The sequence below is a fragment of the Protopterus annectens genome, chromosome 13.part0 (genome assembly GCF_019279795.1).
Source record: "Protopterus annectens isolate FY-2018-M chromosome 13.part0, PAN1.0, whole genome shotgun sequence".
NCBI lineage: Eukaryota > Metazoa > Chordata > Ceratodontiformes > Protopteridae > Protopterus > Protopterus annectens.
In genome coordinates, this window is record NC_056747.1 from 887163872 (window position 1) to 887190298 (window position 26427).

General features: G+C 39.2%; 1 protein-coding gene across 1 annotated transcript in view; it reads right to left on the reverse strand.

Annotated features, from left to right (window-relative positions):
- Window positions 1-3442: 3442 nt before the first annotated feature.
- The window catches only part of NF1 (neurofibromin 1), a 5218972-nt gene continuing 5195987 nt past the window's right edge, over window positions 3443-26427 (reverse strand). The window contains exon 58 of the mRNA XM_044054637.1: window positions 3443-7751. Coding sequence (XP_043910572.1) covers window positions 7609-7751 — 143 coding nt within the window. The 3' untranslated portion in view covers window positions 3443-7608. The remainder of the gene's footprint in view (window positions 7752-26427) is intronic.

Genomic DNA, 26427 nt, shown 5'->3' on the forward strand with positions numbered 1-26427 from the left:
TTCTGGCACAGGAACTGGCTGAATGGCCCCTATTTGGAGCAACAGAGAAATTTGCTTGTGAGCCTCTTTCTTTGTAGAGGAGGAATGTCTGGCATGCCTTTGAAAGGAGGCAAGGTATGGAAATAAAACCTGTAACCGTGGTGAATGATATCCAGAACCCATCTGTCTTGGGTAATTAAATCCCAATTTTCTTTGAAAAGAGACAGCCTTCCTCCCAAAGGTGCTGCCAGGCGAGAATGTACTGGCAGCTGAAAAGGCAGGTCATTGGGTCTGCTTACGAAAGGACTGACCCCTGCCCTCACCAGAAGTCTGAGCAGGGGAACTCCCTGTCCTAGGCCTAAAAGAACCTTGAGCTCTGCCCCTACCACGTCTAGACCTACCCCTAGACTGGGAATCATAAGCAGGATAAGTCCATCCCTTAGTAGGCCAATTTCTACTAAACTGGAGGCTGCACCTGCAAAAATCCTTAACAGTTTGCATAGACTTAGCCTTGTCCTCCATTTTCTTTAAAACTGCTTCCACAGGCGAACCAAACAACACATCAGACTGCAAAGGAGCATCCAAAATCCTTGTTTTAACATGCTCAGCTAAATTCTGATCTCTCAACCAGGCATGCCTACGAAGAACAGAACCAGTGGCAGCCACCCTCGAGGAGGCCTGCACAGCATCAAAACCACACTGCAAGGAATGTTTTCCCACCTGTTCAGACACATGAACTAAATCCTGCAACTCTTTACACTCAATACCTTCTGCCAGAGCATCCACCTTAGATTTCAATTGTGAAAGGAGGTAATTCTGATATTTTAACATGTGAAACTGACAATTCAACGCCCTCATGGCTAAAGTGGAAGAAGTATACACTTTCTTTCCCCATCTATCCAAAGCCCTTGCCTCTTTATCAGGAGGAACAGGATTTTTAACAACAGAGGCCTTCACCCTTTAGGCCCCTGAGAGAGAGTTTCGGGTCTGCCCTAGGACTCTTAAAAGATACTTATGAGCTTCAGGCACCCTATAGTACCTATCCGGTTTAACTGGGGCAGGAGGCAAAGAATCAGGATTCAGGGAAGCCTCTGCAAAAACATCTTCCACCACATTCAGAACAGGAGGAATAGCTAAAGGCCTATGCTGGGGTAAAAACAAGAATTCCCTAAGCCTCTTCCTGGAATCAGAGAAATCTTGACCTTCCCATTTAAAATGCTCCCTCATGGAATGCAGAGTCTCTGAAAATGAAAAATCCTCAGGAGGAGAAGCTGAAGGAGTAGAATCATCCACATCAGAATCAGAATAAGGAGGAAACTCCTGCAAGTCTTCAGCCGAAGACTCAGAAGCCTCCGAACAGTGCTCAAAACTCTCAAACTCAGGTTCCACCCTAGGCCTCTTATCAGGAGGGGGCATAGAACCTCTAATCATAGTAATCAAATCCTCTGCCATTTTAAGCATATGTTTCTTAGGCAAAGACCCTGAAGCACTAGCAGAAACCCACACTGAAGCTACACTTGGCCTGCCTCTCAAAGAAGCCTTGGAAACAGAGGGGGAGGCTCTAACCACCTTAGGAAGAGAGGGAAGAACAGCCACCTGAGAAGCCCCCTCAGCCTGGCCTACTTCCTGAGAGGATACATCCTGTAACAATAAAGTCTCTCCCTGAGACTCCAAAGAAACACCTGGCAGAACCTCCGGCTCCACTGAGCCTTCTAAAGAACCGGCGTCAGGGACTGTCGGTTCTTCCACTCTAGGCTTTGCTGCTTTGTCCTTGCGCTTTTGCCCGAAGCGGCGCCGGAGCATCCGGCGGCATTTTATAATTACAACGCTTCCCAAAACTAACCTGGCACAGTCTAACCTTCTCTTAATAGTGCGTTTGTTAAATCTAGCACAAGAGCGGCATCCAACAACGTCGTGCTCAGGCCCTAAACAAGGTATACACAAAGTATGGTAATCCCTATGAGGTATCTGTTTCCCACAAGAAATACAGTTATTCACTTTTTCTGACATCCGGTTAAATACTGAGGCAAGAAAAAACCAAAATATTCCCCAACGGGGTACTTAGCCAACTTTGATTCGGTCTGAAACTCTGACTTCAGAAACTTTCAGAACGCCAACCTGCACTCGCAAAATTGCTTCTGCATCGGACCATGCGGCAAAAAAGACTGAGGATATGACGTCGGTCATGCGCATTAGTACCCTGACGTACTGACGTCAGTCTAATGCGCCCTGACCGACGTCAGCCATATACTTTGGTATTCGGGCCGACTGGACAGCGGACTACCCAATAGTTAGGACTGCAGCAATGTGGAATGAAGAACATCAAGAGTCCTGCAGGTGCACGGCGCCTAAACAATAGACTCAAGAAGTGTGCCCATCTGTCAGAGACATTTTCTGACAGCATGAGTCACACTTCTTGAATCCAGAAACTTTGGATTCTTTTGACATTTTGACAAAAAGAACGCTAGAAATACCACAACAAAAACTATTTAGCAAATACAGTCTACACAAAAACACTATACTAGCAGACTAATACTAAGGGTTTTTTTTTTTTTTTTTTTTTAGGAAAGCCTCTAACTTAAACGGCTAGCCTAAGAAAGAAAGGTAGAAGGAAAGCCTCTAACCTAAATGGCTAACCTGACAAGAAGAGGATAAGGGGGGGAGGGGGAGAACTCTCTAAGTTAAACGAGTTCTACAAGAAAGGGGAGGAAAGCTACAATAAAACACTAGCTAACAGAGAAAGTTGTATAAAAAAGTTATACGAGCCTGAGCCAGAAAAAACAACACCTCATAGCTGAAGCGGCAAACAAGATCTGGGTAGCTATCGTTAGGCATCATGGGATAAGGGGTAACCTCGAGCCAGTAAACAGTTCTTGAGCTATACATGATGGCCGAGTCAGAGCCGAGGATCGGCTCCGATCCCAACCAGCAAGAACGAAGGTGAGATAGACAACTTAACATCTATTCTTCCCTTTAAAGAAATGCCTATAGTGGTTTCATGACAGTATGCTGCAGGGAATAGGTTAGTGCTACATTAAAGTCTCAAGACACAGTGCCAGGATTTCAAATAGTAGCAGCTTGCGAAATGAGACTACTCTGAATAAAATACCGTGTGTGCAAGAACATGTGCAAATATGTGCGCATATGTCTGTGTGTGTGTGCTATGAGAATGACAGGAAAAAGGAACTGAGGCAGGTGCCCCAAGAAGCCAAGGGGCAAAGCCCATCCTCTGATATTTCTGGAAAGTTAAAGATCCTGTAGTGAATTGGTAACAAGAAAAAAATGACAGTGTGAAACAGAAGCAAGTTAAGACTTCTGGAAAAACAACAAATTCAAGAAACAATAACTTTTACATTGTTATGTAAAATTACTAAACTGGTTGCCAATCTACAGTGCTAGTCTCTCAGGTGTACATATGCTTATAGTGTTAAAACTGAATGGCATTTAAAGAAAAAAGTTAGACTCAGATGGCAATAGTACTTTTATCATACATAGTGTAAATTATAGTACACTGCAATGTTTTTTTTAAATGACACATAACTCAGTGGTCAGAGACAGAAAAAGAAGTTAACATTACTAACACTAGATAATCAAATTTGTATGTTATACATGTACAGCAACTAACTGCTTTACAAAAACAAAATAATACAATATATATCATCACATGTATTTACAGTGCAGTAAATATACTTTTCTGTCAAATTTTACACAAAACTATTTACAAGTGAAATTACTGCAGTAAAAAAAAATCTGTGGCCAACACTAAAAGTGACTTTTTGTGATAAAGTCTGTTGCATAACATTGAGTAAGACATGCTTCAAGTTTGCAAACTCGAGGAAAAATACACATAAACTCAAAAATAAAAAAAAAATAAAAATAAAAAAAATCTGGGAAAATTAGGAATAGAGCAATGACACTTTCCAAAAGCCATAGTCTATAATACTTAGAAAATTAGTACCAACTAATATGCATTTTTTGAATATGGGGCAACATTTTTGTCTAAAGGCGCAGTACTTCATGATTTCTGTTTAAGTTATATTCAAGTTATGCATATGTATTTATGTTTACCTCTAGTTAGGAAATAAATTATCCAGAACATAATACAAATTAATGTACTCTGAAAGTGTTAACATTTTAGATTAATGTGTAATAAAAGCAAGACAAATGAAATACTCATTTCTGGAATCTTACTATCTAAAAACAGCATATTAAAAATCGTCTTCTTACTGGTATACTTTCACTTAATCCAGCTTACTGGTCTATGCAGAAAACAACTAGGGGTTGGTTAGCATACTGGGCACCACAAGAATGGCCACCAAAATATGAGTTGTTTTATCTCAAAGGAGGGTGCAGGATAAAAATAGTGGCAGCATCCAGGTGGAGTTAAGAATTACACTAGCTTAAGTCTAAAGCATATGCCTAGTGTCGCAAGAACAAGCGTGTGGTACAGCACCATTCTGTTGCTGTATTCCAAATTATTTGGGAGATGCAGTAAGTGCATATTAAAAAAACCTTGACTCTACCATATGATTGTCTGGATTCTTAGCCCTCCCACCACACACACACACACACACACACCCCTACTTCCTAAAAACATTAATGGGTTCAGTCTAAAGATGCTGTAAAAGTATTCCTTCCCATTACTGCAGAGATTTTTACCTCTTAAGGACTGTGAACTGGGGCCAGAAAGAAAAGGTAAAGAAGGAATGTCGTTAAGAGTGCAGAAAGTCATCCATTTTGGAAGGGTTCTTAAATTATCTGCATACGGCACTTTGCTCGACATAGCTGCATCAAAGTGGTCTTGTTCCATGTAGTCTACAGGTAAAACTACCCATTGAATACATACTCAAGAAAACTAACTTCATGTTTTTGCAACATTCTTTTCTTCACCCTACTGTGATGTAAGCAGCAGGCTATCCAAATGTACACAGATCTGCTACTGCCCTTCACGGTATTAACAGCTGGCTACCACTACAGTGGACACTGGTAGCTATGTCTGGGTAGTATCATCATTGGAGGGGCAGGATCATTATTCTGCCTTATTATGCTCACCTATGCGACATAAGTGTTTTCAGCACCTTGTGCCAACTATGCCTAAACAATATGCCTCTTGCACAACAGGTTCACAAAGCCACTGTTAGGTGCCATTTTAAAAAGAATCAAGAGAAGGAAGCTTTCCAGAAGTCATAACTGCTCCAGAAAACTGAAGCAATCTCACCAAAGTAACCCTAAGCTTATTCATTAAACCAGGACTGCAGCAGTGCAGATGGACTCCCGGTCCCAGATGCCAGCATTCAACCAAATGGATGGTCAATTTACAAAAGGGAATACATATATTAAGCAATAAGTGTTACAATGCAAATCAAATCTCATGCCAGTGACTGGATTTCAGATACATACTCTGGTGGTTAAAAAATAACAGCAGTGCCAGCCTTTAGATGTATGTGTACCTTACAAAGTTTTATCAACGTGTCCTCCACTGCAGAATACATGTAGTGTTTGTGTACCCAACTCAAGATGTGTTCCCCAACAGTTGGAGGGTAGCTGTGTGGAACACTACAATGCAAATATGAATTAGTGTTTATAACACTTGGAAATTATGTCAGTCACACAGTGTTAAGCAGCTATGGAAAAGTTATCTTTTTTTTGTCTTGTAAATGTCAGACTGCTAAAAAACATATGTCAGAATTTCCAGTCCACCTAATGCAGGCTATTTATGAAGTGCTGGATATGATGCTTTCAAAGTATGGAACTATATGCTGCAGATTTAAGATGGCCATTCAAAAAAAGTCTGCTGAAACAATGTCTTGGTAATGAACAGTCAAGGTCTGCACTGATGGATCTGAACTGTACTTCAACTTCATTATATATGTTGACTCTGACTTCACTTAGAAAACTGTTGGTTTCTGCCTACCTTTTGAATGTTAATGTCAAACTATACAAATAGAAAATGGCATTTGGTGTCTGTCAATGTGTCACTGTTCTATTTCTAAGTGCAGTTGTAATTTTTACCTCTATCACATACTATTTCAATAATCTTCTATGGCAGCTTTTATGTGTTCCTCCTACCTCAAAATGTTTTGTTTGCACACACTTTCAATACTTCCAATCATCTAAGATTATAGTTGTTGTGAGACAGCTGCTAATACTATATTTAAAGTGTATTTTGGCAAACTATTTGCATATTAGGCTTGTTTTCATAGTTTTTTTCAGGACTGTAAACAAATTCAAAAATTAAGCTGTTACCTTCTGAATCAATAAAATAAAGGCATTTTATTTACATTAATAAACTGTTACTTTGTGAAGTAATGTATACTAATGTGCTATACTTAACTCTCTAATTTAGCTGTGGAATTTAATATGCTGTCAAGGCGCTGAAAACTTTTTTTTTTTTAATTCCAAGTAGTTTCACAATTACTTCCTTTATTTAAGAAAATTAAGTTTTGCAACCATTCACTGTAAAGGCCATTTTAATAGCTAAGACAAAATAATAACTATGACAGCAAGAATGTTCAAGTGAATGAAAGTTCTGGTAGTATGCTAACAAATCTACATCACCAGCAGTTCCAGGTAATGCTATACAAATTAGTGTACTCAAAAAGGATGTAGCAGCATTTTCTCACAACTGCCTAATGTCACTAAGGGAGTTGACTTATTAATTCACTGATGGCAAAAATACAAACCTTACATCTGGCTTTTTTCTTAAAAAAATCACAGTTGGACAAAGTTAATTTACAAGCATGAGCATATTGGAAAATATTTTACTACAAGATTATTTTTTTTTTTTGCAATACAGTACCAATAAAACAGCTTTTAACACTGTGTAGCTATGCCTAAATAACTGCCTCATTGCACATTTAAGGCCAACTTGGACTTTCCATCCTACTTTACATTTTTCTTATGCTGAAAAGAAGGCTATGTTTTTAAATTTGGGAGAATTCTTCATTTAATAATCAGGTTGCACATTACCTGACAAAGATGTAGTTCTGCTATAAATTAAATTACCCAAAACATATCAGAATTACAGTGCCAGCAACCACACTCAGTCATGAAATGTGATAATCTCTGCTAGTTGTAATTTGCACACTGTGCTTAGCAGCACTGAGTAAGGAGTTCTAAAATATTTGGCAATATTTACTAACAATTAAATTCCACAGCTAAAAGTCATTAGTTTTTCATGAAAACTACGTTTGTATTCTTTTCATCAAAAAAAATGTTTTGTAATTTTTATGTGAAAAGTATGCAAACTCATTTAAATTTTAACACTTTCCCTTAAAATATACAAGGCAAATTACAGAACTGAGGCTGTCCATTCATAATGGCTTCCATATTCGGACAGCTACTGCAGAGTTGAAGAATTTCAGTGCTTCCTTCAGCTAAAATAAATCTTCCTTTTGAAACCTCATATATAACAAAGTAAAAATGTCTTTTAGAATGTTGTAAAACGCTGGCTTAAAACAAGGAAAAAAGGCATTATTAAGTTCAGGCAATGCTTCAAGAGTTGATCGTCAGGCAACATGGCTGACTGTATGGGAACGTTAAAATTAAGTGCAGCATTATAACTGGTCAGGGTCACTAGTGAGAAGCCCATTATAACTAGTTAAGTCCACAGTTTCTCGAAATAAAGCTTCAAACAATCTTCTTAATGCTGTGTCGCTTGAAACTTCCAGTACTTCTTTGTTTCTGTACTTGGCTTGCAGATCCATGTCGTGTCCGTCCACTGTTTGAATGTCCGGTAGTAGGTGAAAGCTCCACATTTTCCTTATCAATCCCTGTAGTCAAAAGTAGTATAATTAAGACAGGCTAAAATGCAATTTTAACATCAAAGGAATGAAAATGGACTAAGATTAAAAAGACAATTCACTACACTACAGAACTAGCAAAAGAAAAAAAGACTGTTCTAACTACTATCAAAAAATCAACTCATATTAGCATCCAGAATCAAATTCACTGTTACTAACAGTCACCTCAGTAATGAACTACCTGATTTTTTTCTGCTTTTCAGTCTTTTCTAGTCATCAGTAACACAATATTTCAACAAAACTGTTAAAACAGTACATAAAAAGTCACACATGAGAACAGACATCTTATTTTTGTTGGACACTCAAAACTATGTTTTACCTCATCAAAACTGAACAGTTGCCAGAAAGTCCTCATATAAAGTGAAAAGATTAATGTTTTATGATTCCTCCAGACTCTGAAATAATCTGCACTCAGGTTAGGGTTCTGCACTAATTTGCAATCTTTCTATAAAATGCGATCTCATAGGTTCATAGGTAGGTACTAGGCTATCAACCCAAGGTCCTAAGTAAGCCTAGCCAACAAGGTTCTCTGGCTTACACCACCCAAGAAAGTTATTTTCCTGTGCCCCTGTCGAGCAGAGCCACAGAAGTGATCCCCAGGGTGTATTTCCTATTTCCTATCCACTTATCAAGATTTTTCTTGAAGAGTGCTAGTGAGGAACTTTGCTTGACATAGATGGATAGCTTGTTCCCGAGTATGGGAAGTCTCTGGGACAGGAATCTATCCCTTCAGCATGTCCTGTTTATTGTGGTGACAAGGTTTAGGTCCCTAGAGCGTGTAGTTCGGAGGGATTAGGATTTCTTTAGGTGTAGCATGTCCAACAGCTCTGGGTTTGACATAGCTTTATATGTTAGGCAGAGATCACCTCGGAGTAGGTGATATGCTATGGAGTAAAGCTTGAGTTTTTTTGAGATGGTCAGTGTAAGGCATCTGTTTGCGGCCAGTAATCCTCTTTTGAGGTACTTCTGTGGCCTTTCCAGCTGCTGCAGATGTCTTGTGAGGTACATTCCAAACGTTGTACTCTATAATGGGTCTAATGAGTGTCAAGTACAGGAGAACAATGACCTCTTTTTTCCTATATGAGAACCCTTTTGTGATGAGGTGTGTCACATAGAAGCATTTCCTGACTACTGTGGCGAAGTGATTATTAAAGGAGAGACTACTATCCACCTGGGTTCCCAGGTCTCATCACACATTCGGCATTTCACCGAAACAACTTGCCCTGAGTGTAAACTGTTTTGGAATGTGTGTGTGTGTGTAGGGGGGGGGGGGTACTTTAAAAGCACAAAAATAAAACTAAAGCAATTCATTACATTTTCATGGAGCAGCTGCAGAAGGCAAACTAAAGTATATAAACTGTTGCAGCCTTTATCAGCAGTCATGATCAAAGGTGTTAGCAGGAATGTTTGGACCAAACAGCAGAAGTAAGATGAATGAAAAAGCACGTCATATGTAAACAAATGTTCATTATTCTTGACAGATTATATGATCTAGAAATCTTATTCTAACTATTTTACTGCAAATTATGTACAATTCCAGAAATAAAGTAGCAGTGCTAAAAGTTATGAAAAAAGAGGCTAGGTATTAATATGAATTAATTTTTAGCATTCAGCAATTCAGTTTATCTGACTGCATCCAATGCTTTAAAAAATCCACTAAACTGAATCTTGAGAGCATACGCCTTAGTTTTATATAAAATATTCTAACAATACAAACTGCATCCAATGCTTTAAAAAAAATCCACTAAACTGAATCTTGAGAGCAAACGCCTTAGCTTTATATAAGCTTTTCTAATACAAAGTATGGTGTGTCGACCCGCAGTGGTGGTGCTGCAGTAGCGTTGTCACCTCACAGTAAGACGCTGTCCAGTTCGATTCTCAGTTAGAGTATCTTCTTCGTGGAGACATGCGTGAATGGGCATACCTTAGTTGAAAGTTGTGCGTCAGGGCTGGTAACTCAGCTCATAAAAATCAACTACCAATCATTAGCGGACCAGAGTTCCTAACCGGGAAAAGCCGAAAGACACAAAGTACGGTGTGTAAGTGCATAATTTTATATATATATATATATATATATGTATATATATATATATATATATATATATATATATATATATATATATATACACACACACACACACACACACACACACATTTATATGTATCATTGATACTCTAATGATGCAACATCTGGCATCAGTGTTTGGCTATTTCATTGAGTGTATGTGTGGTCTTGTGCGTGCAATGTTGGAAAACAGAAGTTCTGCTGGGTAAGCTAAGTGGTATGTTTGTGTTTTTAATGTGTGTGCTAGATTTCTGAAACTTTCAACAACTGTGTATGTGTGTGCTCACATGTGTACCTAAGTTTTTGCTGTTTACTGTTAAAATAGGCTAGCATAAGGGAGAGGTTCAGAGTTGTTGTGAGCGAGCTTGTGTGTGATTAGCAGGCAACTGTTTGTAGGTTAGGGTTAGAGTTAAGTATATGTAGAGAGATTTAGTGCTTTGCGTAGGTGCTGATACAAGCTTTTGGTGCATGTCTGAGACTTGTTTAATGGTAGTGCTACAGAAAGGGTTTTTTGTAAGCCAAAGTACGAGGTTAGGGTTAGTACATAATAGGTGGTGATGCAGGGGTCCACCTTACTAATGTGTGCAAACCCTACCTTGCTCCCGCTCCTAACCCAGCATCTTATCTTACAAAAACACCTTCCATAACCTTACCACTACTCAGACAAATTTGGAATGAATTCAGTGACACCGTTTCTATTCACCAATCACAAAAGGAATGACATTGTGTAGTTTTATTGTTTTTATTTTTTGGTTAAGTTACTTATTCAAAATGCAAACAGCAACTTGATGCGAGTCGATGTTTTAGCATTTCAGCAGCAGTCAAACTCTCTCTTTCTCTCTCTCTGTGTATGTGTGTGTGTGTGTGTGTGTGTGTATATATATATATATATATATATATATATATATATATATATATATATATATATATATATTATATATATATATATATACACACACACACACACTTATGTACATGTATATTAAATATGCCAATGTAAGAGATAGATGAGACTCAATTACTAACAGTACTGGAGGGAATGAGATAAAAATGGTGCTGGATAACCAATCTACAGGAAAGTCCCCAAGAATAGATGGCAATCCTGTGGAAGTTTGAAGGGTAGGGGAAAGAATGAAAGATCTGGAAGGTTTTATTTAACAGTATTTTAACAGGAGGAGAAGCACCAACATCCTAGAAGAAAGAGTTGGAGGCTGTTAATACCTAAATATGGTAAAGACCCATCAGATCCAGCTTCACACAGGCCCATTTCAATCCTAAACCATGATTATAATGTGTTTATATTTATAATGGCTAAAAGAATGGCTATGTTGATGCCAAAATTGATAGATATGGATCAATGAGTTTTTTTGGAGGGGAGGCAACCATTTGATATTAACAGAACACTGATGATCCAGAAGAAAGCAGAATGCAAGAAAATACCACTGTTGTTGGCAGGTCTTGATGCAGAGAAAGCATATGACAAGAGTAAGCTGGGAGTTTATGAGCAGGGCAATGAAAGAATTTGCATTCCCTGATAAAATTATAAGGTTGATAAGGAGGATATAGAAGGGATCGGAGGCAAAAATTAAAGTGGGTGGGTTCTTCTCTGATAATTTCTTTTTGAGCAATGAACCAAGCAGGGGTGTCCTCTTTCTCCTTTTTATTTGCATTACATGTAGAACCACTAGCAAAGAAAATATGGGACTCGGAAATTCAAGGACATAATTGGTATGGTAGTTAAAAAAGTGACTCTGTTATTTGCATTTATTATTATTTTATGCCTGATAAAACCAGAAAAGGACATTTCAGTGTTGTTGAGCATTTTGAGAAAGTTTTCAAAAACTCTTTGGGGTACAAAATTAATGAAGCTAAAACAAAGGCAATAGCTGTAAAATTATGTACTTACAAATTCGTTCAGAAATATCTATTTTTATGGGGACATGATAAAATTAAGTACCTAGGAGTAGGGATTATAAAGGATTCTGGTGTGGCAGCTAAGGAGACTAAACAAAAGATAATACAAAAACTGAGACATTGGAAGCTCTGTTTTATGGATATGGATAGCAATATACAAGCAGTTAAAATGTTTTTAGTCCCTTTAGTTTCATACACAGGTCATGCATATTTTTATCAACCAGAGGAGAAGTTGTGGATAACCATTAATAAAGAGCTGAAGGATTTTACCTGGGAGGGGAAGACAACATGAGTCATGTGGGATAAGCCGATTCTTCCAATAGAACATAGCAGTCTGGGATTACCCGATTTGAAGGGGCATTTCAGAGATACTCAGTAAAAGCTCCTATACATAGTACTAGCAGAAACCTATAATTCAAAGTGGAAAGGGATGATGACAAAACAGGGAGGTAGCTCAGGAAACAAGAAGAAACTGGGATTTTAGATGCAGATCCTTAAGGAGAATAACAATAACCATACAGATTATTATATTCAGAAAGTAGCAGAAAGCATTCTAAGAACTAAGCCAACATGGGAATGGAAAAAAGGAGATTCTGCCAATAAGAATGACTGCAATTAGGGATACAAGCAATAGGCAAGAAATGGCTGGAATTTATTAGAGAACTGGCAAAAGATCCAAGGTATTGGAATCCAATAATTAGAGAGGGAAAGGTAAAAGAATAGGAACAGGCCAATAATTTATTTGGACTGTAGGCTGCAGATTGCCTTAGCTATCAAGGGTTGATAAGAGTATAGGCAAAGAGAAAGAAATGGGAGTATCCTAAGCAAAAGACCAGCACTGGTAGAGTTTTTAATAGATCTAGAATAGAAGCTACTATTAAAAAATACTGTTAAAAAATATATAGTAAGTACAGCATATAAAATATTGCTTGATAAATATGAGAATCAATCACAGGACGTTAGAAAGGATTGGGAAGAGAGACTGGATAAGCAATTCACAAAGAAACAATGGGGGATATATGTCTGTCTCCCAAATATGCAACAAAATCTAAAAGATTTAAGATCTTTGCTTGAAAGTGTTTACACAGGTATTTTTATACCACAAGTAGACTCCACAGACTTTTTCCTCGGGTAGACAGCAGATGTTGGAGGTGTGATGGGGAAGAAAGAGGTAACTGGGAACATATTTTCTGGGAGTGTAATGAGTTGGCAGACTTTAACAATTCCCTGCAGTCTACTCTATCAAATATGCTGGGAAAGCAAATTGGTATGACTAAGGAAATTAGTTTTTGAGCTATGATACAGAATCGGAATTGCCTAGATATAGTTATGCCTTGTTGACTTTAATTATGGTGGTTGCCATAAAAGCAATTATTAGGAAATGGAAATCAAAGTCTATGCTGACTGTACTAGAAGTAGTGAATATAGCAACAGAGATAAAACAACTAGAAATGGCATCTTTAGAAAGGGTGGGAGCAAATTACATGGATCATAGAAGGTTATTAGGCTAATGACCCTAGGGCCCTTACAAGCCTAGCCAAGTTCAACCCTTATTAACATGATAAGCACCTATCACCCTGTCCAAGAGGGACACAGGTGGAATCCCTGGGGTGAACTTATGGTTGCCCATCCAATCATCCAGGCTGCATTTGAAGAGGGCCAAAGAGGCACTCTGCTTGACATAAAGCGGGAGTCTTTTCCAAAGGTGTGGTAACCTCTGGGAGACAAATCTGTTCCTCCAGCAGAATCTATTAATGTCCCATACCAGGTGAAGGCCATTAGAATGAGTATCCTGTGTACCATTTGATTTAAGGATATGCAGCATTTCCAATAAAGCAGGGTCAAAGACTGCCTTACATGCAAGGCAGAGATCACCTCTGAGCAGTCTGTATGAAACACAATAAACTGACAGTGATTTCAGATGATCCTCAAAGGACAGATGCTGAAGACCTTGACTTTTCCTTGTGAGGAACCTTTGTGGTCTCTCCACCTGCTGCAAGTGCTTGAAAGGTACATACCAAAAATTTTATTTTAATTTTATTTTACATTTGTTTACCAGGAAAGTCCGACTGGGACTCTTTCAGTGGAGGCCTGGGGAGAAAAGCTGCAAATAACAATACATTACATAAGAGAAAATATGGCAACATATAAGAAAACATATCATCATACATATTAAAATACAAACAGCACGCATTGTACTCAATTACTGTCCTGATGAGGGGAGAGTACAGGGAAGTCATAACTTCTTTTCTGGAGGCAATGCCCTTACTTGTGAGATGAGCACTATAGAATGCTCTTCTTACCACTGTGGAGACATGGTGATCAAAGGTAAGGTTGCTGTCAACCTATGTGCCCAGGTCTCTCACAAATGAGTGCACACAGTATTGTTAATAATGTGGTAGACTAGCAGGATCATCACTCTTCCTGAAAGTGATGATAATACATTTTATTGCATTGAGTTTAAGGCCATGACTTTGGCACCAGTCATTTGCTTGTGTAAGACCCTCTTGTAGGATGTGGACATAATTTGGAGATTCAATGACTGATCCCCAGTTTGTAGTCATCGGCAAACTTTGTCAGCCACAGACCTTTAGTTTTAGCTTGCACTTCGAAGAAACAGATTCCAAACAGTAGAGGTCCCAGGACTGATCCCTGTGGAACACCACTGGTTACAGGTCTGCTGTTGGAGGTGGATTCCCCTATTTTGACTACATGGGTTCTATCAGTGAGCCAGTTAGCGACTCATCTAATTTATATATATATATATATATATATATATATATATGTTGTTACCTAGCTGGGTGAGTTTGTCAATTATACCTGAGTGGGGGATGGTGTCAAAAGCCTTGGCTAAGTCTAGGTAGGCTGAGTGTACAGATTTTCCCTCATCAAGGGCCTTGGTGACTGTCTCAAAGAAGTCCACCGGGTTTAACAGGCATGATCTCCCTTTGACAAATCCAAATCGAGTACGGTCAAGTGTTTGGAGGTTACCAATATCTTTGTTGATAAGGTCCATGATGATTCTCTTTATGGCCTTGCAGATAAGGCTAGTCAGGCTAATAGGTCTATAGTTCCTGGGGACAGTGGAAGCACCACTTTTGTGCAAGGGGATAACGGTGGCCTTTTTCCATTCAGCTGGGACGAAGCCAGTGCTTAGACTATGAATGAAAGAGAGTACCCAATGGCGTTGCTAATTTTTGCTTGAGTCCATGTAGGGCGCAGCCTGGGATGTTATTAGGTCCAATGGATGCTGTGTTTTTGACCTTAGAGAAGGTGTCACTACCTGCTCTTTAGAGATACAGGGTAGAGGACAGGTGGTAGGGATGTCTTGGGGTAAGTGTGGCAGGGAAGGGGGAGTGAAGTTTTCACAGAACCTGTCGGCCTACAGGTTAGCCATGTATGTTCATAGGCTTCGTATATGTGGTATCATTAACTAAAGAACGCCTTATGGTTGTCTTTAGTTGAGGAAGCTAACTGGATTCATAGTTAGCTTTGGAGGACTTCACAAGTTGTCTTATTTGCTTGTTTATTCTGAGGAAGGAGTGTTTCCAGTTTGGGGGTCACTCCCTCTTACTCTCAGACAGCAATTTCTTCCTCTTACTGTAAAGCCTGTAAAGAAAAAAAATGGAAATTGTAGGGACAATATATGCAGACGAGGAATGAGGTTTAAAAGAAGGCAGGAACTGAATAAGCTAAATAATGTCTGACTGACAGTGACTGGACAGATTAATAAGTGATGTATAATGTTTGCAACAAAAATTATGTGAATATTATGTTTTCATTTATATAAATGCATGATTGCCTATGTCATAAGTGATAATTTAGTAAAGATGGCGCTTATTTAATTAAAAAAAGAATCCTCATTAACTCAGTATTGCAGTCGCCTAAACTATATGGGTTGATTACCAAAGCTTAGAGAGAAATGGAGGAGGAAGGAGGGTCACAGTCCATTAGCCCTTGGAGAACAGCCCTAACAAATCCTACTCCAGGCCTAAAAAGGAATCTAATTTGTAATGTTTCGATAAAGTATACACAGATGACCAAGTTGTTGCCCCTAGTAAACTTCTGAAGTTCATTCCTTTCCAAAAAGCCTCAAAAGAAGCTAAAGCACTAGTAGACCTGGCTCTGAACTTAAACAAAAACAAAGTCATGAAATAACCATTTAGAAATTGTCTGTTTTGACTCTGGGCTGCCTCTTTTTTTTTTTTTTTTTTAACCTTCACAGGAAATTAACTGAAAGATTTAATCTTGCCAGTGTAGTATCGGCATTGCCTGTGGGCATCCAGAGTGTGTGTAAATTCTTTCTCCTTTTTTTTTTGTTTTGTTCTGGAAAGAACAGAGAGAAATGGATAGCCTGATTCAAAATAAACTCTGAAACCACTATGGCCATAAATGAAGGATTTTTTTCTCAAAATTAACCTGTTTTTGTGAAAAATAAAGCAAGCCTGACTCACTATAACAGCTTGTAACTCAGATTGTCTTCTTGCAGAAATCAGAGCAATGAGGGTCACTGTTTTCCAAGTTAAGAACTTCAAATCAGCCTTTCAAGCCAGTTCAAATGGAAAAAGTGCAAGTTTCTCCAGAACAAAATTAAGATCCTGAAAAGTGACCACCTGTCTTCTATGTGGATGGATATGCAAAACCCCTTTCAAAAACTGCTGACCTGAGGCTAGGTACAAAGTGGAATCTATAGGCAAACAAGCATAGAAGGCCAAAAGGTGAACCTTTATGGAAGTGTAAGAAAGGCCAGATGATAAGTCATACAATTATAATAGAATCGGATTCATCTGGGCCTAAAAATGATCCTGGTTCCTACTTTGACATCAACTAGAAAATATTTTCCATGTTCAAATATATAATTTTTAGTAGCAAGTACCTTCGCCTTCTTTAATACCTGCTGCATGTCTCAGAAAACAAATGCCTGAAAAGGTATTACAATTCTATCATCCAGTCAGTCAACAGAAGAAGCTGAATGTTAAGAGTGTACCAAGCAGCCTGTCTTGTGTTAAGTCCACTGACCACTTTCAAAAGAAGGAAGAACAACTGTTGCCTGGGCCAAAAGGGATCACCACAATTATTCTGGGAGTCTCTCTGAATTTTTAAAAGAACCCTGGTTATCCCTAGGAAAGGATGGAACATAATAAAGAAGCATTTCTATCCATGGAAATGAAAAGACATCAATCTTCCAGGACTTTGTGCAAGGAGTCTTAGAGCAGAATTTCTTCAACTGTCTATTTAGATCCATTTGTAATAATCTCTACCGGTGAATCAATTCCTGAAAGACCTCTGGATTCAACCTCCACTAATGGGGGTCTATCCTGGTCCTGCTCAGCTTGTCTGCAACAACAGTCTGCTCTGACTGAATGTAAGTAGCCTGTAAGGATTAAGGATTGACTGTATTGAATTACTAGGCCCTAAACTATCACAGCTAGTCTGTAAAGGAGTAAGATCTGGTTCTACCTTTGTTTGTGCAACACATCACTGTGGTATTGTCTGTGATTAGTAGTACAGGGACCTCAAACCCAAAGGTGACTTAGAAATTCTAAAGCATTTATCACAGCCATTCACTTGTTTGACATTTGTGTGTTTCAGTCTGTCCTGTCTCAGTGACCTTGAGCCCTAGGAAACAACTTGCCAAGCAAAGTCTGAAAAAGCTATGGTTACAGTCAGAGCAGGGTCTGGAAGGGAGAAGGGGAGTCCTACATTGAGACAAGTGGTCTGTCCACCAGAGCACCACATTTTCCTCGTGTGAAGTCTGGCCAATGGAATCTTGAGAACTGAAGAGGCCATAAAACTAGAATCCTAAAGGTACTCCCCTTGCAAATGTCAAGCTAGTTGGAGAATATCAGATGTTGTTTCTTGTAAAACTTTACTTTGTTATGAGGAAGAAAAGCAAACATGAAGGATCTATACACAAGACATCTCAAAAACAGTATCCCACAAGATGGAATGAGAGAAGATGTCTCTATGTTCACCTGAAATCCCAGACTAGGGGAAAATACTTCTTATTCAAGCCAGATATTCTTCAGAAATTTTAAGAGTCTGCCAAAATAAGGCAGTCATCTAAACAAGGGAAAATGTGAATGCCCTGCAGTCTACAATGTGCTATTACTGGTGTCAGGCACTTTATAAACATGAAGCCAAAAATCCACAAAAGGACAAGAAAACCAACTAATAAAAAGAAGAAGCAGACCACAGTGACACAGCATCCAAAATTGATTAAATCCTTGAGCGCTTTCATCCCGGTATAGTGGACTTCATCAGAATTTTGATGAACTCCACTATATTGGCACAAAAGCGCTTGAGGGTTTAATAATTTCTGGATGCTTTGTCACCTTGGTCTGCTTCTCCTGTTATTAGTCACTTTATAATCATCCTTGGAGCTGTAGACAAACCAAAGGGTAAGGCGAGTTAACCAGACACAGAAAATCTTGAGAACTGAAATGTGATAAGCATCTTTTAAACCAAGTTACAGAAAACAACAAAACAAACTAAAAGGTGGTATGAGAGGTAACAAACACTGTAGACAGCATTTTAAATTTTGGGACTTTGATATGAAGGTTCAGAAAGAAAAGGTCTAGGTATGTCTCCAGGTTCCTTCTTTCCTTGGCACTAAAAAGACTAGAAAAAAAATCCTTTCCCAGTTTTATCTGCGAGAACAGTTTCTATGACCCCTTGAGGCAGCATCTGTTTTGGTATGGAAGAACTAGGGAGGTTTAACTATATGAATGAACAGGAATCCCATGACATGGAGGAAGGGACTCCCACTGTCCGTTGTAGCCTTTCTGAACATTTCTCAAAACCCAAGTGCCTGAAATTATCTGGTGTCACAGAATGATGTTAAGATTTTGGGACAGCTTTACTGAAATGCCAAGGTAAGGAAGAGGAAAATGTGAAGGGGCATATAGTCAGCCTACTTTTTTAAATTGTCACTGGCTTTGAAAGGGTCCTGTCTTTTCTGAACCTTCTTGCCATTGCCTTCTGAAATTATGTTTGTACTTTGTTGAAACTGCTTATTCTGTTTCCTTACAAAAGGGTCCTGAACTGGAAGGAAACTGCATAATATGTTTTGGTATGGATGGTTGGAAAATCTGTGTAACCCATACCTCTCAACTTGGAAACAAAAATTTTGACAAAGGCGCATGAAATGTAGGTACAACTGGACAAAAATCTGTACGTTGATTAACATAAGGTTTGCATACAAAATTATGTAAGCCCACCTACTCCAATGGAATTGTGGGATACCACCATTCAAATGCAAACTGAATAACAGACAAAATATTAAACAAAAAATATAACAACTAAGGTATTCAGTTTACCTCTTGCCTGACTTGAATCAAGGTAAAACTGTCTGTATCAACCTACATTGGGAAAAGCTATGAAATAAATTAGGTGTGTATTTAGCCAAATCCATAAAGCCAAGGTCATATGTAATCCAAACCAATGATCGAGGGAAAGTAAAGTATGGAGAAACTAATGATACATGCAGACCATTCCTGAGCTACTGAAGTACCACAAGTGCTCTGAATAACACCTGCACCTATACAAAAGGAGAGAAGACAACTATATATGTGCAAAAAAGCACTTGTGTTGCAGCACTAAAGTTTGTCAGAACTTGGAAAAATTCACATTAAGACATTTAAAGCGTTCTTCCCAATTTAAAGCCTGTACAACACATCTGGTAAAACATGTACATAAGTATGTCTCAGGCTATTGCAACCAAAAAAAAAAGTTGGCCTATGGTATAGAAACCAACTTAAAGACAGAAAACGCTAAAAGTGTTAAGTAGACAGTCATAAGCCATATGGTCAACAAATCTTACTCTACATTACTGTATAGATGATATTACAGGTTAACAACAATTCCACCCCCCCCCCCCAAAAAAAAAGTAATAGTAATAACAATAATAAATCTTATGAAGATGGAGAACAACTGTCTAAACCTGAAGAAAGAAGACTGTGAAAAAGACATGAATGAAACTTTTAGGGCTGCTACCTCAAAGGTATCAAATAGAGGCCAAATGGATTGTGTTGAGGCTATTGAGGGGACAGCTGAGAAGGGAAAAATATTTCAAGAAAAGGGAGACAGGCTACTTGAACAAGTCCAGTCAAAAAATCAACAATACAAGAACAAATATAAGGGGATTCTTAAAGAGTGAGGGATGGAAAAAAAAAAACTGTCAGCAGGTATACTAGAGAATGAAAAGAGGTGGGCCAACCAAGCTTTTTATACAGTTGCCCTTTTCTTTGTAAGCATAGTCATCCACAAATTATATATTTGGTTTTAGAAGACAACTGTATTTTCTGGAAGTCCTACTACATGGACATTTTTCAAGGGAGGGGATTCTGAACACTAACTACAGAGGCAGGCTTATGGTACATAATGTGTTGATCACATCAGACAGATAAGCATCCTCTTCTCTTCCTGGAAGCATGGATTGGCATTCTTTGTACTGGCAAGAAGAATCTTGTTCAAACAACCATGTATACCACACAACAGTGCTGCATATAAACAGCAACAAACACCTGGAACATCTAAACTTTTTCGATCGTACTAGATAGACTTTACCACTTGCATTTTCATTCTTGTCTCCAGTAGATGTTTACTTGACACACAACTGCTACAAAACTTTCCTGGGCCACTTACCTGCTCAATGGTGATATGGAAACGTGCAGCTTGCTCCTACACCCCCAATATAACAGGAAAATCTCACTGGTTTCAGGTGCTGAGAATAAGATCCAGTGTGCTCAGTTGGGCTAACAGGAGGTGGGGGACTGGTGGCAGGAGAGGTGGTGGAGACAAGATAAAAATGGAACTTCTAGGTCTGTTACCATTCATAGCTCCTTTGACCCTCCCCCCACCAGAGGCAGAGCTACAATTCATCCGTAAAAATCCAGGAGGGAAAGAAGCTATTTATTCTGCAGACCTCTGGGAGGGTCCCAATATTCCCTGCACATGCTCTTGGAAAACAACAGGTCCAATTACCATTAAGAAAGAGCTCTTGCTCCAAAAGCTGTGGTGTAGTAAACACTCCGTCAACAAAACCGGGACTGGGGACCTTCCACTTTATCCTGCTTCAGCAAATACATACCACAAAGGCAGCCCTGTACAATCTCTTTAGAATTACATCCCTTCCAGAATACAGCAAGCAATGTTGGCCATGAAGTTTATTCTTCTTTACTTATGAAAGGATGTGTAATTACTCCGTTACAACATAAAAGCATTAGCAGCAGAAAGTTGCAAAACTGCATATTAGATGGCTTGCCCATTATGTATATTCTGCTTTTTCTGCACATTTTTGAAGGTTTCCCAGAAGAACTTATTTAATTTAGGTGACCCCGAGTCCCCTTTCAGTTGTCAAAGATACCAACAGCTGGTTACCATCCAGAAAGGTCCATTGTCGGACCGTTGAGCCCTTCCAAGAGTGCAGGAGTTGGGCTGACAAAGCTCCCTCTGCCGTTTTCCAGTGACTACATGTACATTTCTTTGGCTTTCCTTGCCTTAACTATCCCACTTACTTCTGCAGTCTTTACATTACCTTCTATAAGTGTTTAAAAAACTCAAAAGTCCTTGTACAAACCTGTCAAGAGAAAGTACATCATCCAACAACTTTATAGGTTACTTAACCTTCCACCTCTTGTTTCACAGTCCAGCTGTTTATCACTCAAAAGCTGATATTCCCTCCAACTTCTCAACTTTGTCAGCAGCAACTCCCCCTCTTTCAAATCCAGTCGTCCACTAGCAGCTTTGCTAATCAATATAAGAACAGAAACTGTAAATACTGCAATTGTCCTGCACAGCACACGCTTGTCACATACTGACTCAAGCTGTAATATTGTGTGTGCAGGCAGTTAGGGACTGACTGCGATCGTATTGCATGCCAACATGTAAGAACTAGACAGGGTACCCATGTATTAATGCAGCGAGGACTTTCCTTATCAGGTTCTATAGTCGTGCTTTCAGGAGCCGGTACATTGATTTACTTTTGTCGGATACTCACTCTTGGTACTACAAAAGTGGTTGTAGCAGTGTTTTCAGTATATAATTTGTTACTGTTATACTTACTTTTATTTAAAGATTACATAACTTAAGTGGATCTGACTGGAGCTACACAGAATACAGAAATATGGCTATTGAAGGTAAGCAAATGCTTCTTACAATTCATGTATATGTGCAACAGCTCCCCACTGTTTACTTTACCCATAGCTTTAAATTTATATTCCCGTTGCAGATTCTTGCCTTTAATTGTTAAGTACAAAAATGTGTATTTGCTTAGGAGCACTGTCACCTGAAACCAAAATTTGTACTCACTTTAGCTTTTGTCTTTTACTGGGAAGTATTGTGTATTTTCGTCTTGTTCAGAATGGGTAAAAACAGTTATTTGTTTTTAAGCAATATATGACTGCCAACATTTTGTGTATAACTTTGCACAGGTAAATTGTCTTACCAAATCTGTCATCTGTTCCTGATTTTGGCTCAAAATGTTGCTCTTCCTAAAGCCGGTAACTTTGTGAGAAAATGTGGTGCTTTACACTTCATGATAGTAATTCCAGTTACACACTTAATTTACTTCAGGAAATGCATGTCTATTCACATTTGCTTGCTTTGTGAATATTTAAAGTTAAAAGCACTAACATTTTAGAAATGGTGCATCATTAATTCTGGATTTCTCTGTAATTCTGGAGGTAAGGACATATTAACCCAACCAAGTTGTACTACTTTGGCAACGGAATTTCTGCTTTACATAATGCAAATGTGGCCACTTGTAGTTGGTTGACAAAGTCCTGGTTGCATTAATACGCAAGTACTTTTAGCTTCAGAAAAACAAAGACAGCTTTATAATTTCTGCAGAACCTTGCAATTATTCAGTCACAGACTGATATAAAAAACAAAAAAAAAATAGCCTCTGCAAATGTCTCAAAGAGGTAGTTCTAAAAATAATCATGCCATACCAACCATGTCAAACTTTTGCACATTTGAAGATACTGCCTAACATAGTACTTACCTGACCAAATGAAAAAATAAGTAGGGAGGAGGCTGTGAAGCAGGGAACCCACATGAAAGGAATACAGGTTTGTATGCATTTTAAACAAAGTTACTGGTATTGTTTTTACATCATCATGTTACAAACAGGGAGGGAATTTGTTAAGCGGGTGGTAGTGTTTCTGCTTCAGTCGGAGGCAGAAATATGATTTTAGCAATGAGAGTGTCCCTTTAAATTTGCAAATAAAAATAAAGAAATCGGGAACTGAATGGGCCACTCAGAAATTTGTGACGCCCCATTAGTTTGCCCTCAAAACTGGTAAATTCAGAGGAATTTGGTACGGCTGAGAGGCATGGTACCCCTTGAATTAACTTTCTTTTTTCATTAAATAATTTAAGGACCTCAGCAGAGAATGGACCAAATAATACCTTTTTATCTGGGGAGTGTTCAGGATATTAGCTTTGACATACTCTGGTAAATTTTAGGAATGTAACCAAGTAAACATTTTCAGCACTAATTCAGTAGCAGATGTTCTAGATACAGTATCACTGCTGTCATATGAACAGTTTATAGAATGTTTGCTTATCTGAAACAGAAAGAATATTACAGAATTCAAAGATATCTTAATCTTGAAGTAAGGCAGATCAGCAATTAATTCATACTATCAAGAGAAGCCAGCAGAAGCGTGGACATGTGAGCTTGACAACTAACTATTGTTAAGGCTAAGGTAGAAGAATAAACTTTCTTCCCAAATCTATCATATGCTTTCCCATCTTTGTCAGGTGGTATAGGTTTAGCTGCCAAAAGATGTTTGACAGAAGATGGGTATGACAAAAATCACTGCACAGTCTCATCTAGGGTTTGAAAAGATAAATTTTCTGAGAACCTTATATAACTTTATCAGACTTTTAGGGGCCAGGAGTGTAACTGCAAGGCAAACTGCTGCTACCAAGAAAATATTCACTAAAGCTAGAAAGATAGAAAGAACAGTGGCAGCAGTGGCAGAAAAAGGATAATTCATTTGTAATGCATCATACCATCTTTGCTGGGATTCTGGAATTTATTTTTGCTCCCAGCAAAATAACTTTATTCTGGCTAAAAGTATCAGAAAGGTATTAACTCTTAAGGGGGAAATCTGAAGAATGACTTTTCTTCACAGTCTGATTCCCCTTCCTGTGGTACAGGTACTCGAGAAACACAATCCAAATATACGAATCAAAGACAGGAACATATTTTTTTTAAAGAGTCAGGATGTAAAAATTAAGACTTAAAATAAGCCCTTAGCAAAACCTAGCCTTTATTCCTGGGCTTTCATATGTGAAACAGGAGAAGAAAACTGTTCAATTTTGTTTTCTCTTTCTGAAAGACCTCCCAGAAAAAGAATGTCAAGGATGCGCCCCCCTTCCCCTGGAATCAAGCTACTTAGGGTGGCTTTGTAGTAGAGTGTGACCTGGTCCCTTCTCTGACACCAACAAGCATGGTTCTTCCTTGCCCAAAAAGGGCAGATGAACATCTGTAAATGATATGTCTGTCTCCCAGTCCTTAGTGGTTTCTTGAGCAGCAACACCGAAAATGAGAAGTTATGTACCTACCATAACGTTCCATGTTAGTTGTCTTCTTCTCGCCTTCTTTCTTGCTGCATGGGTTCGGAGCCGATCCACGGCTCCGACTCGGCCAATACTAAAGCTCGAGAGCTATTTTTACCGGCTCAAGGCTCCCCTATATTCCACAATGCTAGGAGGTAAATACCCAGATCTCGTTTGATAGCTAAAAGTATAGCAGTGCTGGTCTCCTAGAGACAGAGAAAAATGAAATCCACCTCTATAGAAACTAGCTGTATAACTATCAATCAGGTGCAATAGAGGTGGTTGACGCTGTGGAAGATAAAAGATCCCAAGGATACTCTCGGTCTGTCCAGGCTAGGGGGATGGAGGGTGGGACGCAAGAAAGAAGGCGAGAGAAAGACAACTAACATGGAACGTTATGGTAGGTACATAACTTCTCAATGTTAAGTTGTCAATCTCGCCCTCATTCTTGCTGGATGGGACCGCGTCCCTAGCACCCTTATCCTGGGTGGCTCATCGGAACAGACTCTTGAGTACGGTGGAACCAAAGTTAGCCCGGTTTCGGGAGGCCATATCCAATTTATAATGCGAGATAAAGGTATGAGAAGAAGCCCATGTAGCTGCTTGACAGATGGAATCTATGGGCACTCTGTCTTGAAATGCTACAGACGTAGCTAATGCCCTGGTTGAATGAGCTCTAGGTCATGATGGTAGCTTTTGGTGTCTGAGTTCATAAACGAAGGAGATTACAGAGGCCAGCCATCTCGAAAGGGACACTTTGGAAACTGGAAGGCCCATCTTGCCTTCCGCATAAGATAGGAATAGCTGGTTAGACTTCCTAAACTGTTTAGTCCTATCCAAATAATAACGAAGCTGGCGATGAACATCTAAGAAATGTAACTTTTGTTCTGCCTTGTTGGAATAATTAGGGAAGAAAACTGGAAGGTCGACTGTCTGATTCAGATTCGCCTCAGAAGAAACCGTGGGTAAAAAGGAAAGGTTGGTCTGAAGGGACACCCTGTCTTTGTGGAAAACTAAGTATGGAGGACGACTGCAAAGAGCATGAAGTTCAGATACCCGTCTAGCTGATGTTATGGCTACTAGAAAAAGGGTTTTCCATGAAAGCAATTTCAGAGAGCAGGAAGCGGCCGGTTCGAAGGGGGGGAGAATCAAGGAGGCTAGAACCAAATTTAAGTCCCACTGAGGTGGGGGGGACTCTAATTGGGGGCTTGAGCAAAAAGATACCTTTTAGAAAGGCTTTGCAAAGTTTATGGGACATGATGCTGGAGTCTGAAAAGCCTACATGGAAATTAGATATAGCCGCCAATTGTACTCTAATAGTAGACGAAAAAGAACCTGAGTGAAAAAGTTCTGCCAGGAAGTCTAGTATAGACTGGATAGGTGCAGTGAAAGGGTCTATGTTATTAGTTGCTGCCCAGAAGGAAAAACGTTATCACTTGCTATTGTAAATCCTTCTTGTAGAAGACTTGTGGGAGGCTATACGGATGTTACGGACGGAATGGGAAATTAAAGGAAGCCTGGCTAGGGTAGGAAGCAGAGCAACCAAGCTGTGAGGTTGAGAGATGGGAGGGAGTGGTGCAGCTGACCCGATTGATGGGTCAAAAGATCTGGCACTGGATCCAGATGCCAAGGCTGCTCCAACAGAAACCGGTGAAGGAAAGGAAACCATATCTGACGAGGCCAGTAAGGGAAAATGAGGATCATGTCGACTCTCAATGCGGTAGCTTTCTGAATTACTTGAGAGATCAGTGGAAAGGGGGGAAAGGCATACAGAAGTCCCCGGGGCCAATCGTGGACTAGAGTGTCCATGGCGGGTTGACCTGGTAGGAGAAAGAGGGTGAAGAAATCGTGACACTTGCTGTTTTGGGGAGTAGCAAAAAGATCGCAGCAAGGTCGGCCCCATCTCTGAAAAATTTCTTCCAGCACTGACTGTTTGAGAGACCACTCATGTGGTATGAGTATGGCCCTGCTCAACTTGTCCGCTATCACGTTGGACTTCCCGGGGATGTGCGTTGCTATCAGAAACCGCTGAGATGAGATCGCCCACTGCCAAAGTCTGAGTGCCTCTCGACATAAGGGATAAGACTTGGTTCCGCC